The 17,402-nt window shown below is 48.5% G+C and overlaps 1 protein-coding gene across 1 annotated transcript; it reads right to left on the reverse strand.

The window, feature by feature from the left end:
- Positions 1-766, reverse strand: LOC101768929 (22 kDa alpha-zein 16). Its single transcript, XM_004984346.1, has one exon. It carries the CDS (start codon positions 720-722, stop codon positions 84-86), a length of 639 nt encoding a protein of 212 aa, XP_004984403.1. The 5' UTR covers positions 723-766; the 3' UTR covers positions 1-83.
- Between the last annotated feature and the right edge of the window lie 16,636 nt (positions 767-17,402).

Below are 17,402 nucleotides of genomic sequence, written 5' to 3' on the forward strand. Positions count from 1 at the left end.
TGTAGAATAGGATTATTATTTATGATAATTCATGATAATTGGCATGTCAAACTTTATTATTGGAGTACAACCTCATACATCATTTAGAAGATGGCACCACCGATGAAGGGCTGCTGCAAGTAGGGGTTTGCCAAAGCCACTTGGTTGAACACGCTAGACACAAGCTGTTGTTGCTGCAATTGGGCGACAGGACTCACCAGAGCTAGTTGGTTGAACACGTTTGGTAGCAATTGTTGTTGCTGCAAGTAGGCAGCAGTGATGGGGTTCGCCAAAGCAACTTGGTTGAGCACGCTAGACACTAGTTGTTGTTGCTGCAACTGGGCGAAAGGACTCGTCAGAGCTAGTTGGTTGAACACATTTGGCAGGAATTGTTGTTGTTGCCAGTAGGCAGCGGTGATGGGGTTTGCTAGAGCCAGTTGGTTGAACACATTTGGCAGCATGGTAGCAATGGGGTTCACCAAAAGTTGTTGTTGCTGCTGCAGAGTCATAATGCTCTGTACTGCAAGATGTGCTTGGCATTGCTGCTGAAGAATGGCAAGCGGTTGTTGAATGAGCACGGCTGATGGGGCCAAGATACCGGATGCCAGCGCTTGCAGCTGCACGCACGGGTGTGTGACTGCTATAGAGGTTGCGGCAAGAGCACTCACTGGCGAAATGTACGCGGAAGCAGCGCTTGCTGAGAGAGCAAGGAGAGCAAAGAAGGCAAATATCTTGGCTGCCATCTTTGCTGAGAGTTTGCTATGCTTTTTTAGTGTCTATGTTTGCTCTTGCTATGGGTGATGAGCTAACATATGATTTGGGGCCTATTTATAGAATGTGGAGATCAAGAACATCAAGCAAGGTTTTGGCATTTTGTAAACAAAGTGTTGGGAGTCCAGGTAAGCATAGATGACATGTCATCGAGTCGATTACAACATTTCATGACTCATTTTTTTGGAAGTATATTTAGTATGTATTGGCAAGATAGCGATATATACTTGATTGGCATGTCTCTTTTGTTGTCTTTTCTTGATAAATGAAAAGTGGAGGTATACTTACTTTAACTTTAAATATGGCACGTCAAATTTGTTTATGCTTTGTGGAACTGAGTTTGTAATGTTGTGATCTGGTGATATGGATTTATAATTTTCTCAACTAGATTTGTCCACCACTTGTCATGTGTTCCACACGTCACACACTCATTGTTTCATACCTTTTTTCATTTTGTTTTCTTGAAGGGTCTAGTGTATATGCGGCAAATCAAATGTATATTTAGGTCATTAACAATGGCTGATAGCCCAAAGTGTACTAACTATTAAATCCCTCTTAATTCTTAGTCTAACTTTTATCTTCTTTTATGGAGAAAATTTCTTGTACACCTTACCTCTTCAGGTACTCCCGTACTCCCACTTTGAAATGCAGCACCAAAGACGTATGAAAAATTGCAACAAAAATGTGGATAGATAGAGAAAATGTAGCATGATGCAAAATTTTGGGTTGCATCTAAAACTTGTGCAAGGAGAAATAAAAAAGAGAAATTACAAGACACCATAAACATAGAATAGGATGCCAATAAATCATCTTTGATATTATTTAGGATAATTCATGAAAATTGGCATGTCAAACTTTATTTTTTGAGTACAACCTCACACATCATTTAGAAGATGGCACCACCGATGAAGGGCTGCTGCAAGTAGGGGTTCGCCAAACCACTTGGTTGAACACACTAGACACAAGTTGTTGCTGCTGTAAGTGGGTGATAGAACTCACCAAAGCTAGTTGGTTGAACACGTTTGGTAGCAATATAAACCCATGAACCTTGTAATGAATAATCATCAATCAATCAATACAACCTTTCAGCGCCACGCAACCAAAATCCTAGGAGTATGAGTAGAGTAGAAATTGGCGAGTTTCTTCTTGCGCACAGGGCTGCATCGGCTTTGATCTTAGGCAAGCTTGTAAGTACCATCACCCGGTCATTATGCTATCTGTATCATAACTTTCGAGCCATCGTCTAATATTCTGATCTTTTATTGTGTGGCCAGTTATCGAGTTAACTTAGATTGCAATTAGAACTTTCTAGGCTTTATCCAATATTCTATTTGTCTTCGATGTTGCTAACAGTTATCGAGTTATTTGGTTTTATTAAGTTGTATCGTGTCAATCTCTTGGTTTTATCAAGTGCTCACAGTTATCGAACAACTTAGATCTGATCAGGTCATCTCTATCGGCTCCTTATCCTATTTAAGCGTTCACCAGTTATCTGATTGTATCGGCTGGCTTGATCTCGCATGCTTTTCTTGCTTTACATATGTTAGGTCCGATAGATCTTTTACTTCTACTCCTCGCATTGCTAGCTGTCGGATCCTTAACGTCACAACATTATCTATGAGAGACAATGCTTTGATTTGGTCTTATCCATGTCTCTTGGTAGTGGGATGATGTCATTGAGCCGATAGCCAAGCGTGCGAGGCCTTGCTGCCGTGAATTAGTATGTTAAGTTAGTTGGTCGAAGTTAATGCCCTCTCAATCGTGTTGCCTTGTCTAAGTTCAATACACGTCTCATGACATTAGTTAGATCTGTTAACGTAATCGGCTCATAAGTGGTGGGCAAGAGGTCTTTGCTGCAGTGCTCTAATCTTTTAGATTAACAGATTAAGGTTAATGCCCTCTTAGCCGTGTTGCTAAGTTCAATACACGTATCATGACATTAATTAAGATCTGTTAGTTCATTTGACTTGTGCATGGTGAGCAAGGGCTCCTTTTATGGATGTTGTATTTATCTTAGCACGTCAGCTCATATAGCCGATGGCACATGCCATTAACGCTTCTGTTTATTTACACCGCATGATTACATTGAACATATCTTAATGGTGTTTATTCAAAGTAACGCCTGTCCATGAGCTCGAAGGCTTAGCTACCTATTGACTCAAGAATTTCATGAGTCCCTTAACAATTACAGGTCAAATTGGTTGTCACGCCTTGCACCTTCGCGAGCCGATTTGGAGCCTGCACTGGAGTTAAGCAGATCTTCAAGGTCCTCCGTGTTGTTCAACACAGAAGCCTGAAGCCCAGATTTTTAGTCAACAATTTGTTGATGTGGATCTAAAATTTTGTTCACCAGATTTGTCCATACTTAGCTTGTGTTCCACACGTCACAACACTCGGACGTTTCATACCCTTGTTCTTTTTGTTTGCTTGAAGACTCTGGTGTGCATGTGGCAAATCCAAATGTATATTTAGGCAGTCCACAACAATTGATACTAACTGCTAATCTAGAGTCTAGCTTCTCTCTTTTCTTACAAAAATTTAACATATTCTATTTCATCCTAGAGGTCGTAGAGTTTGCTAGTACGATAGAGTTCCTTTTTTATGAAAGTTAATAACACCATTGCTGTGAAGAGGTCGGCGGGAAAAACTTGAGACTCATGTGCTACTCATGTTCAGCTCATCTTTGTCTTGTTCTGTGGACCGCTGGAATTCTAAATGAGCCAAGCTTAAGCTTGATCATAAACTCGTGAGCTTTTCGAGCTCAAGATCGAGAAGCTCAAGTAAGCTTGTCTATTACGACCAACTATGACTCTATGAAGTGTGTACACATGAATTATATTTTTCTTGCCTAATTGCATTGTCCAAATCCCCAAAGTCTACATGCAAGAGAATGACTAGAGAGGCTACCCATGCTGAGGCTGCTGGTTGAAGCCCAATATATAGTGGCCCTTGGGTAGGGGGAGAGCTACTCTCCAGGTATGCCTAGTTGGAGGAATAATGCCCCCACGAAGACGATGTTTGTCGAGCTTCCTCTATCAAACAAGAGAGGCTAATGTGAGTTGTCGCAACCAAAGCGGTTATCACTAAGGCATCGGTATGTGGAGTATTGATCCTGTAGGCATAAAAAATGGTGAAGGATATCACACCGCCTTTTGACCCATGCAGTGGCTCAGGCATCGTAGCCACGCTTGGTCAAGGCCCCAGCCCCCGCTATGAAGCATTGTTACCACGTGATCAAGAGTTGTACCACCACAGATGGTGTGGATGTGGAGGTGGATGCGTCAGGCATCTTCTTTGATATGATGTGACCTCGACCCATTGGGAGAGGTTGCAATGGTTGGGGTGGTAGTAATAATTTTTGCTGGTACATTTAAAGCTGTGCGGCGAAGCTGACGTCATAGGCTGGTACAGTGGTATGGTACAACGGGAGTGTCATGACTGTAGGTACACTAGGGGTTGCGCTGCTGTATTGGCCTACGGGATGTCTGAAGTGTTGCACTTGGGTGGCGTGCTAGAAAAATCTCATGTTAGTAGATGTTATTTTCTTTGTTTAGTTTTTTTATTGATTCAACTGCTATAATTAGAGCCAATTAACTCCATTTATAGATGGAATCATGAGTAGCAGAGTAGGGAGAGGTTGAGTCTGCCATGTGGATGCTCATTATGTTTTGGAGACTTAGTCACCTAGTAAAAGGCTACGTCTTCAGGTTTACATGTAAGGGATCCTAACCAACATTTTTCTTATGAGGACAGTAGAAGGGAAGAAGAGAGCAAAATAAACAGCTCCCCCTGCACATTGGGCAAAGATCAACCTAGCTAGCAGTGAGTGGCGGTAGACATGGGGATAAAGAGCGGCTGCAAAGTCAAGGATGGATTTATCTAGCCATAGGAAAAGATAGCTACCGTATCTAGTCGAGAGTGGCATGAAACTTTCTGATTTGTTTGAAGACACATGGGAAAAGAAGGGGTAGCAGCAAGCCTAGTAGTCACCGGACACATGCTCTTTCTACTAGTTGTCGTAAACTTTTAATGGCTACCTATCCCAAATGTTTTCTCAGCTCCATTTTTCACATAAGGACTTCTCCAAAATTCAAACTAAATATAAATCTAAACCTAAATCTAAATAAAAAAATAAAACCTACCTAACCTATCTAACTACCAGGCCAGCTGCAGCCCACCAGCCTGACCTGCTTTGCCCTCACCCGCTCTCGCCCTGGCCCAGCCACCCAGCCAGCCCGGCCTGCTTCACCACCTCACCCGTGCAGCCCAGTGACCTGACAAGCTAGCCCAACAAGCTGGGTCACCGGCCCAGCCCGCACGCCGCTCGCGCCCCACTCCTCCTCTCTTTCTCTCTTGCTGCCGCACCGGACCCGCTTGTCAGGAACTCCTGTTCCTATTTCTTCTTCTTCCGGTCGTACCCCTCATGCGCGCCGCACGTGCGCACTCGATGGGACGGCCGCGTGCCTCGCTGTTCGTGCTGCCACTCACTCCCGCACCCCCGCGCGCACCCGTGACCTCGCCTGCGCCTTTAGCTTTTGCGCTGGTGGCTTCGGATGCGCGCCATGCCACTCGCGCCGCGTACCACTGCATGCTGGCCGTCCACGCCGCCGGTGCCACCCCGCAAACTGTAGCACGCTGCCGCACCCCACCAAAACACTAACCCGCGCCTCGCCGCTATAAATAGTTGCACCCAGAGCCCTTCCTTGCCATCCTAGCCACCATCACCACTACCCGAGAGAGGAGAGGGAAAGGAAGGAAGGAAAAATGGGGGAGGGAGGAGAATGGGGAAAGTGGAGAAAGGAGGAGGAGGAGGAGAATGGGGAAAGTGGAGAAAGGACGAAACAGAAGGCCACCTGAGGGAAGCCGGAGCCACCGTCCGCCGCCGACACCGTTCTTCTTCGCCTTTGTCCTCCGTGAGCTCAACCGTCTCCCTCTCTTGTCCTTTTTGGCGCCCTTGTCCGGCCTTCGAGCCACTGCCGCTCGCCCTCGCCACGGGCCCGGGACACCGGGACCCAATGCTCCGCCGTGGCCGTGCCATGGTTGGGGACTGGTGCCCACGTGCACGCACAGCTGCCACGTTGCACCACTCCACGCACCTTCGGGCGCGAGGCCGGGGTTGAGCGCTGGCCCGATCGCCGCGTGCAGGCACACGCGCCACTTCAGCGTCGCCCGCGCCTGCGCACTCTCGCCGCGCCGTGCTCGCCTACGCCCGCTATCGCCACACACTAAGCCGAGCCGCGACGTCATGAGCCATGTGGTTGCCACGTAGGCGCCACGTGGTGGGGCCACGTAGGGTAGATCGCGGCGCTCTCTCATGCTGCCACGTGGTGGTAGCCACGCGGCGCTAACGTGTCCAAGGCGTGGGCCCACTAGCGGGGCCCACTGACCCGTGGGGCCCACCGCTGATCGGAGGTACCGAGTCGACCATTGACCGGTCAATGTTTTGGTCAGCAGACACGTGGCGCACTCTCGTGCTGCCATGTGGCACAACTAGGGACTGACACATGTCACCTTTAATAAATGTTTTCCAAAATTATTTAAATAATTAAATAAATTCTTTAATATTTCAAAATTCATAACTAATTGATTTTATCTCCGAAAAATATGAAACCAGTTGCATTAAATTCGTAAAATCGAGCCCATGCTATTTGTAGCTAGTTTGGTGTTATTTGGATCTTCTAAACTTATCTTTCTTGGAGTTTTTTTTTCTAGATGTAATGCCGTTTAATTTACTTTACGTTGTATCTTGTGGAAGATCCAAACGACTACGGACAAGGTGTCATGTCACTCCCAATCATATAGATCCTATGCATGCTTAGTTTCTAGCACTTTATTTATGATGCTTGATGATGATGGATTGCATAGCCAATATTTTTAGTCATGCCTTGATAATTGTTTATCATATTTTGCTTGTTTACCTGTTTTTGTGGACTAGCTACAGACCCCTAGTTAGTCCACCGCACTTATATCCATATACATGCTTTTGAGTTATGGATGGGCATATGCCATGGTTTTGGTTTTGAGACTCCTTGAACACTCTCGCGTGTGTTTTTGGTGAGTGTGACTCCTTGAGATGTTTTGGCGTGAGCAAGCATGGTTGTTACTGAGGAGTGCCTTGCCGGGAGAGAGCATTCTAGACTCACTCTATATCCCGTACCTACGATGGGTACCTTGTTTGTTACTGAGGAGCAGGTGGCGTACTTGTAAGTTGCAGGTGCTTCGGCACATACGTGTAGAGTAGAGTGCTCGCTCTTAGCCGTTTAAAGATTGAGTCAGTTTACCACCAGTAACAGTAGCTATTTTCGTACATACCGCTCGCTTACGTTATGGGCGGGGTTCAGTTCCAGGCTAGTGGTGGATAGTGCTCAGCCTGTACGCAGATTGGGGGATTGTGTAAGGAGTTTGAGGTGATGGCCTTTTCTGACCAGACTGCACCCCGACGAGGGTAGGTTTCACAGCTTCGAGATCCTCACTAGTGACGGTGTGCCCTGCTGCTGAGGATGGTTCCAGACTCGAGGAAACTAGAGAGAGCTATCCATCTACTAGGGCTCCGGCAGTTAGGTAGGGTTATACGGATCGCTACTGTTCCGGTTCTATTTGTGCAGGTACAGTTGTATAACCTCTGTAGAGTGTATAAAACTATAGCTATAGTCTGTGTCCACTGGTTATGGATAGTGCTGTTGACTACCGCTACTTCTAACTAGACTTTGCTTAACCTTCGACCTCCCCTTTTTGAGATAGGCCGGCATTTGCCGTTGAGATGTGAGGGAAGGGAGCTCTCACATCACCTAGTGTGTTGGGTCTTGGACCCTTGGGTGAAGGATCCGGTGATTTGCGTTGACTTCCTTGATGAGGTGATGACCTCGGACATGGTGTTGCTTTCTTGATTGTTGCTGCTATTGCTGCATAAACCACTACAACCATGTATAGGTTTTACTCATGCATGTAGTATTATTCCTCCATTTCCTTGGCTTGTTGCTTTTGGGAGTTGACATGGCCTACCCACTTCTCGAGTAGATGGTGACTTTTTAGGGTTGGAGCCTGTCATTGTCAAGATTTGCGGATCAAGACTCTAGACTAGTAAATTTCTTTTATGCGCGTAAGGCTTCGGATGGTAGCGTGGGAGACACGGGGTTAGACTGGTTCAGGCAAAGGAGGCCCTACATCCAGTATCGAGGCAGCTCGTGTTGCCCACGTGGGGTTCTGTAGTAGGGGTTACAAATGGGCGAGAGAGGGAACTGATCCCAGGTCTCTTGAGTATGCTAGTGCTCTAAGGGAGTGTGAGTGTGTGCTGTTTGCTTGAGAGAGAGAGTCCGAGTCCCCCTGTCTCGGGACCCCCGGTCCTTCTTTTATAGCGCAAGAAGGAGGTCGGGGTTACAGTTGAGACAGGCGTCAGGAGGAGAGGTAGAAAGGATAAGCTAAGTAGAAAAATAATACAAGGGGAAGGTCCCAAGGCTGCCGCTCTTGCTCCGGCCTCCGGTCCCTGTCAGCGCGTCCGGCGAGGGAGGGCAATTCCTCCCAGATCTTGTCGATGATCTCCCTGGTCGCCGTCGCCGTCGAGCGTGATGATGAGCCTCAGCCTCGGCATCCGTGCCCGCCAGGGAGGAGGTCCGATTCTGTTGCCCCGCCGATTACCGTAAGACCCGGACGTCGCATCCCTGAAACCATCATTGGGCGCACGGGGCGCGAGAGCAAGCGATGCGCCCTCCTGTGTCGTTCGGCGCAGCTCATGAGTACTCTGTGGTGAATCAGAAGGAGCCACAGCCACTGCAGCTTGCGCCACACGGCCGCGCACCGGTATTCGGGACCGGTTACGTTGGGGACACCGCTCTCTTTTGGCTTGACAGGGCCGCGGCGCATTTATGGCGAGGTCGATAGGGGACCCACGAGATCGCCATCCTAATCCTCCAGTCCACGCCCGAGGCGAATATTCATCTTGTGGACCCGAGCGAGTCCGACCCCCGCGCCCAGGGTCGGGCGAGGCAGAGTTTCTGTGGTGGGGGTCGGGCGCTCCCGACCCCGGTCCCCTGGGTCGGGCGAGGCGGAGTTTAGTCTTCAAGGGGTCGGGAGCGTCCGACCCCGGGACTCCGGGTCGGGCAAGGCGGAGTTTATTCTTCAAGGGGTCGGGAGCGTCCAACCCCGGGACTCCGGGTTGGGCGAGGCGGAGTTTAGTCTTCAAGGGGTCGGGAGCGTCCGACCCCGGGACTCCGGGTCAGGCGAGGCGGAACGTGGCCTCTCCCTTTAATGTTGGGCTGACGGCAATTTTGCTACCTTAGATGGGCCTGGGCCTTCATGACTGTTGCTTTAAGCGGCATTAGGAGGTCGTTAATATTTCCCCCCAACAGTAGCCCCCGAGCCTGTGGTGGAGCAAAGATGCTCCTCCAGAGGCTGTTGACTACCGCTACTTCTCACTAGACTTTGCTTAACCTTCTACCTCCCCTTTTTGAGATAGGCCGGCATTTGCTGTTGAGATGTGAGGAGAGGGAGCTCTCACATCGCCTAGTGTGTTGGGTCCTGGACCCTTGGGTGAAGGATCCGGTGATTTGCGTTGACTTCCTTGATGAGGTGATGACCTCGGAGATGGTGTTGCTTTGTTGCTTCCTTGATTGTTGCTGCTATTGCTGCATAAACCACTACAACCATGTATAGGTTTTACTCATGCATGTAGTATTATTCCTCCATTTCCTTGGCTTGTTGCTTTTGGGAGTTGACATGGCCTACCCGCTTCTCGGGTAGATGGTGACTTTTTAGGGTTGGAGCCCGACTACGACTTCGACAATGATGGATGGGAAGTCTAGGGATGGTTCTTCGCTTGAGTCACCTCTGGAGATGGAGTTCACCATAGCTTATGTTTCCGCTGCGTAGATATTTTACCTTTCCTGATTCAGTCTTGATGGACTTGTACCTGCATGTGCCGAAGAGATGTAGTCGTTACTTATGATATTTGTACTCTTTTGTCACTCTACATTTCTGTGTTGGCATGGATTTGTATCATTTGAGATAGGGATTCACACATGATAACCTTCCTGGGACTATCACTGAGGCGCGTAGGCTTGAATTCTTCGAAATAGGAATTCGAGTCTGTTTCAGCTGGTATTAGAGCCATACTTGACCGTAGGACGATCCCTAGCAATGGACGATAGTTTAGGAAGCTTAAACTATCTTTGAAATTAGTATATACTCCTTGATTGTTATACAACTCCTTGAACAATTATTATTATCTTGCTTTCTCTGACTTATATGCCTTACTAACATCCTTAACTACATGTTACAGATGATAACTGAAGAGTGGCGCTCGTTCACGGTCCGAGGGACTTCAAGAGTTCAGCCCATCAGTACTACGAGGACGCCTACACTAAGCCGACGAGAAGTTTCGCGTGGCTTCCCGCTGCATCCACGCCCAGGACTTGGTACTGTTCTGGAATGACAGAGAAGTGGAGGTACTTCGCAAGGGTTGGGACGACTGCATTGGTGCCAACACCATGCTTGAGGGCAAGATATTGGGACTTGAGCGCTACTTGACTGACCTGGACTGAATGAATCGTCGTTTGCAGCATGAGGTGGGCACTGCACCGAACACCTATGACGAGAGGGACTCGCTGAGGATTGCCACGCTGGAGGTGAGAGTTGTTCGGATGGAGGAGGCACAGAAGGCCAGGGATAGGGTGATAGATGAGAAGAACACCTTGCTCAAGGAGAAGGAAGAGCTGGTTGACACCTTGGATGCCACACTGGTTGCCAAGAACAGAGTCATTGAGCAGCTCCACCACCATCTACATAGGAACTACTACAACTTGGTCCACCTTGGTTCACGTTGCTACCATGATAGGGACTTGGCACAGAGACTACAACTTGCGTGGGAGCGCTCAGACTGCAGAAGGATGATGGAGTCGGAGGAGTTGAGCTCATGGGTTCCGATCGAGTATAGGAGGGAAGCCCGTGTGGAGAGCTTCGAGTTACCACTGTCCAGACTATACACACAAGTGATGCACCCACCAGCCAGGGTTGCTACCGAGGAGATGACCAGAGCTCTGTCTACGCTCTCCCAGCTATACGGAGGAGACTCGCTTGAGCTGCCAGTGTACTCAGACGATGAGTCGGGTCCGTGGAGAGGCCCTACTCCTGAGTACCACCCTGGGGACATGGACAATGACGACTTCCAGTACTCCAACTGAGTGGATTGCTTTTGATCTGATCTAGTGTTAGGTTCGAGTTAGACTCGCCATGATGTAATAGCATTAGAGATTACCACCCCATTATTGTCGATGTAGTAGTATGATGATCCTCATGTAATCTTGAAGGTTTTTGTTGTAGACCTCGAGATATACACCTCTTTTGTATGGTGCCTTTGCATGAGTGATATAGAGTTTCATGGATTTTATGGTTCTTATGCTTTTTATTGTTTGAGTGAAATTGTTTGTGTGTTTTAGCTTTATATTTCTTTAATAATTCAGTAACCCCCTATATAATTTCTTAAGAAGTAACCACTGATCACGATCTCATTTGGAACAGATGTCAGGTTTGAGGAGGTCGGGACGGTTGCTACACCGTTTCGAGGAGGCAGCCAACGAAGATGGGCCTAACCCCGGCAAAGGTCGTGGTCACCGCGGAGGTTGCGCTCCCCAAGGCGGACATTGTGGAGGTCGTCGCGAAGGACGTGGCTGCTGTGTCCTAGAGATCGAGGTACAGGGAGACCCAGCTGGCGCTGAAGGAGAAGTCCACCGGGTGGGTCAGGGGGAGCAGGAACAAAACATGAACACTGGAGGTGCAGGAAACCAGCAGGCACCGCCACCACCTAACCTAGTGGAGGTGATGGCAGTCCGGACACAATTGATGTAAACCATGGCTAACGCTTTGCTCCAGTACAACCAGCAAGGAGGACACCGCAGGAAGCCTCCGGTTGAGTCGTTATAGAGGAAGGTTGAAGGATTCACCAAGCTCCGTCCATCCACATTTGACAACTCAGACAACCCTCTAGACGCAAACGACTGGATGAGGGAGATCGCGAAGAAGCTGGACTTGACAGATTGTACGGATGAAGAGTGCGTGGCGCTGGCCACCCACCAGCTGACTGGGAGAGCACGTGCCTAGTGGGACAGCTTCTGTGACTCTCACGTTGACCCAGCGCACATCACATGGGATAAGTTCACTGCAGCATTTCACGACCAACACATTCCTGAGGCAGTCCTGGATCGGAAGGCAGACGAGTTTCAAAACTTGAAGATGGGCAACATGAAAGTCCAGGAGTACGCCAACAAGTTTCAGGAATTAATGAGGTATGCACCGGACAACTCCAATATAGAGAAGAAGAAGATGTACTAGTTTCGCAAAGGGCTTCACCGGGGCATGGAGATGCACTTGTCTGCTCACGACTGACCTACTATGCACGCTCTAGTGGGCACGGCACTCCCAGTGGAGAAGTTGAGACTGGAGTACGAGGAGATGTGAGGGCACAAGAGGAAGCATCAGGATCAGTTTGGATGCTCAGGGCTGTCTAAGAGGCCGAGGACAGGACCCCCACAGTTCCAGCAGCAGAAACCTCGCAGCTACCCCTCACAGCTACAGCAACATAGAAACATCAGTGGAGGAAGTGGAAGTTCTGGTACTTGGAAGCTGAGGCCCCAGTAGCCTACCGCTCCGGAGGATGCTAAGACGATTGTCTGCTACACGTGCCGTCAGCCAGGGCCTAAGTCGTTCGAGTGTCCGCAGAAGGCTCAGGCAGGAGGACAGAACCGCACCAACCAGTACCAGACACCAGCCAAGACACCAGCACTAGGAGGACCCCAGCAGAGGATCCCGGCAAGGACCGCACCACCACCTACCCGAGGATGACTGAACCACCTAACGGCCGAGGATGCTGCAACAACCCCAGATATTGCTCTCGGTGAGTTCCTTGTTGATTCAGTCAAAGCTATAGTTTTGTTCAATATTGGTGCCTTATGTTTCAACCAAGTTTGTGGAAAAACGGTATCTCCCCACTATGCCTCGACCAAGGCTTATTATAACCAGTTCTCTCCTAGGAGAAGTAAGGAGCACCCTAGAGTGCAAGGCAGTTCCGTTGGTGCTTGAAAAGCAACAGTTCCTAGCAGATCTAAGAGTATTGAAGTCCTCAGGCATTGATGTGATTTTGGGAATGGATTGGTTGGCCAAGCACAAAGGACTGGTCTCATGTAACCCCCGTTTTGTTAGGTTGGAACATCCAAGCAGAGTTCAAGTACAGTTTGAGTCGTTATACCCCAACAACGCCCCTATGCTATGCAACTTGAACCCCAAGACCATCGAAGAGGTACTCGTGACGTGTGGGTTCTCGTACGTGTTTCCAAAAGAGATGACAGAACTACCCCTAGACCGGGGTCTTGAGTTTGCGATTGAGCTTATACTCGTTGCAGGACCGATAGCATAGAGGCCGTACCGGATGTCAGTCGATGAGCTGGATGGACAGAAGCAGTTGAAGAAGTTGCTAGAACAAGGATTCATTTGACCGACTGCTTCGCCCTAGGGTTCTCCCATTCTGTTCATGAGAAAGAAGCATGGCTCGATGAGAATGTGTGTGGATTACCAAACACTCAATTCCATGACCATCAAGAACAAGTACCCGTTGCCACGGATTGACGATCTGCTTGACCGACTCAAAAAAGCTAAGTACTTCTCCAAGATTGAATTGAGGTCAGGATACCACCAAATAAAAATTCGAGAAAGTGACATATCCAAGACCACCTTCACCACTCGGTACGGATTGTTTGAGTTCACAGTGGTTTCCTTTGGCTTGACCAACGTACCACTTACTTCATGAATATGATGAACAAGATCTTTATGGAGGAGTTGGAAAGTTTGTGGTAGTGTTTATTGACGACATTCTGATCTACTTAGAAATAGCAAAAGAGCACGAGGAGCACCTTCGGATCGTGCTAGAGAGGTTACGACAACACCAACTTTACGCTAAGTTCAGCAAGTGTGAGTACTGGATAGAGGAAGTTGCCTTCCTAGGGCACATGTTGTCAACAAAGGGAATAGCCATTGACCCTGCTAAGATTGAAGCAGCCACAAAGTGGGAGCAGCCTCGCAATGTGACAGAGATCAGGAGCTTCCTTGGATTGGTAGGATACTACCAGAGGTTTATTGATAACTTTTCCAAGATTGCCAAGCCCATGACCGAACTGCTAACGAACAATGTGAATTTTGTGTGGTCAAAAGCTTGCGAGAAGAGCTTTCAGGAGCTAAAGTCGAGACTTACCACCACCCTAGTGCTAACTTTACCGGATATCAAGAAGGACTTTGTGGTATGCTGTGATGCTTCCAAGCAAGGATTGTGATGTGTGTTGATGCAGGAAGGAAAGGTCATGGCCTATGCGTCTAGGCAGTTGAAGAGGCATGAGGAGAACTACCCGACACACAATCTGGAATTGGCAGCTGTGGTACATGCTCTCAAGATTTGGAGGCACTATCTGATCAGTAACAAGTGTGAGATCTACACAGACCATAAGAGCTTGAAGTACTTCTTCACTCAGTCCGAGCTCAACATGAGGCAAAGGAAATGGCTTGAGATAATTAAGGATTATGAGTTCGAGATTCACTACCACCCTGATAAAGCCAACATAATAGCCGATGCTCTGAGCAGGAAAGCCTATCGCAACAACCTGATGGTGAAAGAAGAGTACCTTGTATGAAGAGATGGAGAAACTTAAGTTGGAAATCGTTGAGTATGGATAGTTGTGTGAACTACAAGTGACCTATGACCTGGAAGATCAGATCAGATAGGCACACACCTGATGTTCAGAAATTGAGACTCTTTGGGAACAGATGAAAAGAGGCAAGGCAACTGACTACCGAATGGATGACAAAGGCACTGTTTGGTTGAAAGTCACGATTTGTGTACCCAAGGATCAGCTATACGGGAGTCCATCCTGAAGGAAGCATACAACTCGAGGTACTCAATTCATCAAGGAAGCATCAAGATGTACCAATATTTGAAGGAGAGGTTCTGGTGGAAAGATATGAAAGTCGACATAACCAACCACGTTGCCTGTTGTGATACTTGCAGACGAGTGAAGGCTGAGCACCAAAGATCGGCAAGACTGCTTAAACTACTTGAGGTATTAGTTTGGAAGTGGGAAAACATTTCTATGGACTTCATTGTGGGTTTGCCCAGGACTCAGAGGGGAAATGACTCGATTTGGGTGATTGTGGATAGGCTCACCAAGGTCGCTCACTTTATACCCGTGAAGTGCAACTACAGAACCGAGAAGATCATATATTTTTATGTGGACAACATCTTGAGGTTACATGGAGCACCTAAGAGTATTGTGTCCGACAGAGGTCCGCAGTTTGTTGCCAAGTTTTGGAAGAGCTTTCACAAGGCTATAGGTACTATCTTGGAGTACAGCACAACGTTTCACCCACAGACAGATGGACAGACTGAAAGAATGAACCAAATCTTGAAGGATATGCTGAGAGCTTGTGTGCTCACCTACGGCGTTGACTGGGAGAGCAGCTTGTCTTTTGCCGAGTTTTGCTACAACAACAGATACCAAGCCAGTCTTCAGATGTCACCTTTTGAGGCTCTCTACGAAATAAAGGTTTGATGTGGTCCGAGGTTGGTGTAAGAACTCTATTTGGGCCAACAACTATTAAGGAGGCTGAAGAGAATGTGAGCAAGGTCAGAGAGAACCTAAAGATTGCTCAGAGTTGCCAGAAGAGCTATGCAGACAGGAGAAGGAGAGACCTATCCTTTGAAGTTGGAGACCATGTTTACCTCAAAGTCTCACCGCTCTGTAGAACCAAGAGGTTTCTTATTAAAGGAAAGCCGGCGCCGAGATTTGTGGGACCTTACGAGGTGGTTAAGCGAATTAGAGATCTCGCTTACAAGGTTTCCTTACCGGAAAGCATGGATGGAGTGCACCTATTGTTTCACATCTCACAGCTGAGGAAGTGTCTGAGAGTACCTGAGGAGGAGGTTCACACTGAAGCGATAGAACTACAAGACACTTCGGAGTATGTAGAACACCTAGTCAAGATCTTGGCTCACGCAGAGAAAGCAACAAGGAGGACATCTATTCCTTACTGTAAAGTTCTCTGGAGCAACCATACCAAGAGAGAGGCAACTTGGGAGAAAGAGTTTGATCTGAAGAAACAGTTTCTGCACCTGTTTGAGGAGGAGGTCGAAGCTTAATCTCGAGGATGAGATTCCCTTAGTGGGGGAGATTGTAATATTAAAAAAAATTGTAATATTTATTTGAGTGGAATTTCAAAAATTTACAACTTTTTGTTTGAATAGTGTGCTTGTTTATAGATGATGGTCAAATTCTCTTCTTATCCAAAATTCCATTTCAAAACTTGTGTGGTTTGATTAGGATATTTTTGGATTTCTATTTGGATCTCATGTTTGAGTGTGTGTTTGAATTTTGAATCTAATTCAAAATTAAAACTAAATATAAATCTAAAACTAAATCTAAATAAAAACAAAACCTACCTAACCTATCTAACTACCAGGCCAGCTGCACCCCATCGGCTTGGCCTGCTTCGCCCTCACCCGCTCTCGCCCGAGCCTAGCTTGCTTCGCCATCTCACCCGTGCAGCACAGCGACCTGACCAGCTAGCCCAGCAGGCTGCGTCACCGGACCAGCCCGCACGCCGCCCACGCCCCGCTCTCCCTTTCTTTCTCTCTCGCTGTCGTGCTGGACCCGCCCATTAGGAACCCTTGTTCCTCTTTCTTCTTCCTCCGGCAGTACCCCTCACGCACGTCGCGCGTGTGCACCGGATGGGACAGCCACGCAGCTCGCCATCCACGCTGGCACCCACTCCCACACCCGCTCGCGCACCTGTGACCTCGCCCACACCTTTAGCTTTTATGCTAGTGGCTTCGAATGCGTGCCACGCCACCCGCGCCTCGTGCTGCTGCATCCCGGCCGTCCATGCCGCCGGCGCTGCCCCGCAAACCCTAGCACACCGCCACACCCCTCCGAAACCTTAACCCGTGCCTCACCACTATTAATAGTGCCGCTTGGAGCCCTTCCTCGCCATCCTAGCCACCAGGGCTCCTCCCCATCGCCGCCACCCGAGAGAGGAGAGGGAAAGGAAGGAAGGGAAGAAGGGGGAAAGAGGAGAAAGGAGGAGAGGAGGAGGAGCAGGAGGAGGAAGAGAAGAAGGGAAGAAAGAGGAAGCCGCCCGAGGGAAGCCGAAGCCACCGTCCGCCGCCGATGTTTTTCTTCTTCGCCCTCACCCTCCGTGAGCTCAACTGCCTCCCTCTTTTGTCCTTTTTGGCGCCCTTGTCCGGCCTTTGAGCTGCTGCCCCTCGCCCTCGCAGTTGGTCGCCGCGGGCTTAGGACATCGGGACCCCGCACGTCGCCATGGCAGTGCCGTGGCTTGGGACTGCCCCATGCCCGCATGCACGCGCAGCTGCCGCGCCACGCCAAGCTCCTTCGGGCGCACGGCCGGGGCCGAGCGCTGGCCCGGCCGCCACGTGCCCGAGGAAGATCCAAACAACTATGGACAAGGTGTCATGTCACTTCCAATCATGTAGATCCTATGCATGCTTAGTTGCTAGGGCTTTATTTATGATGCTTGATGATGATGGATTGCATAGCCAATGTTATTAGCCATGCCTTGATAATTGTTTATCTTGTTTACCTATTTTTGTGGACTAGCTATAGAAC

This window comes from Setaria italica, chromosome IX (assembly GCF_000263155.2).
Source record: "Setaria italica strain Yugu1 chromosome IX, Setaria_italica_v2.0, whole genome shotgun sequence".
Classification (NCBI taxonomy): domain Eukaryota; kingdom Viridiplantae; phylum Streptophyta; class Magnoliopsida; order Poales; family Poaceae; genus Setaria; species Setaria italica.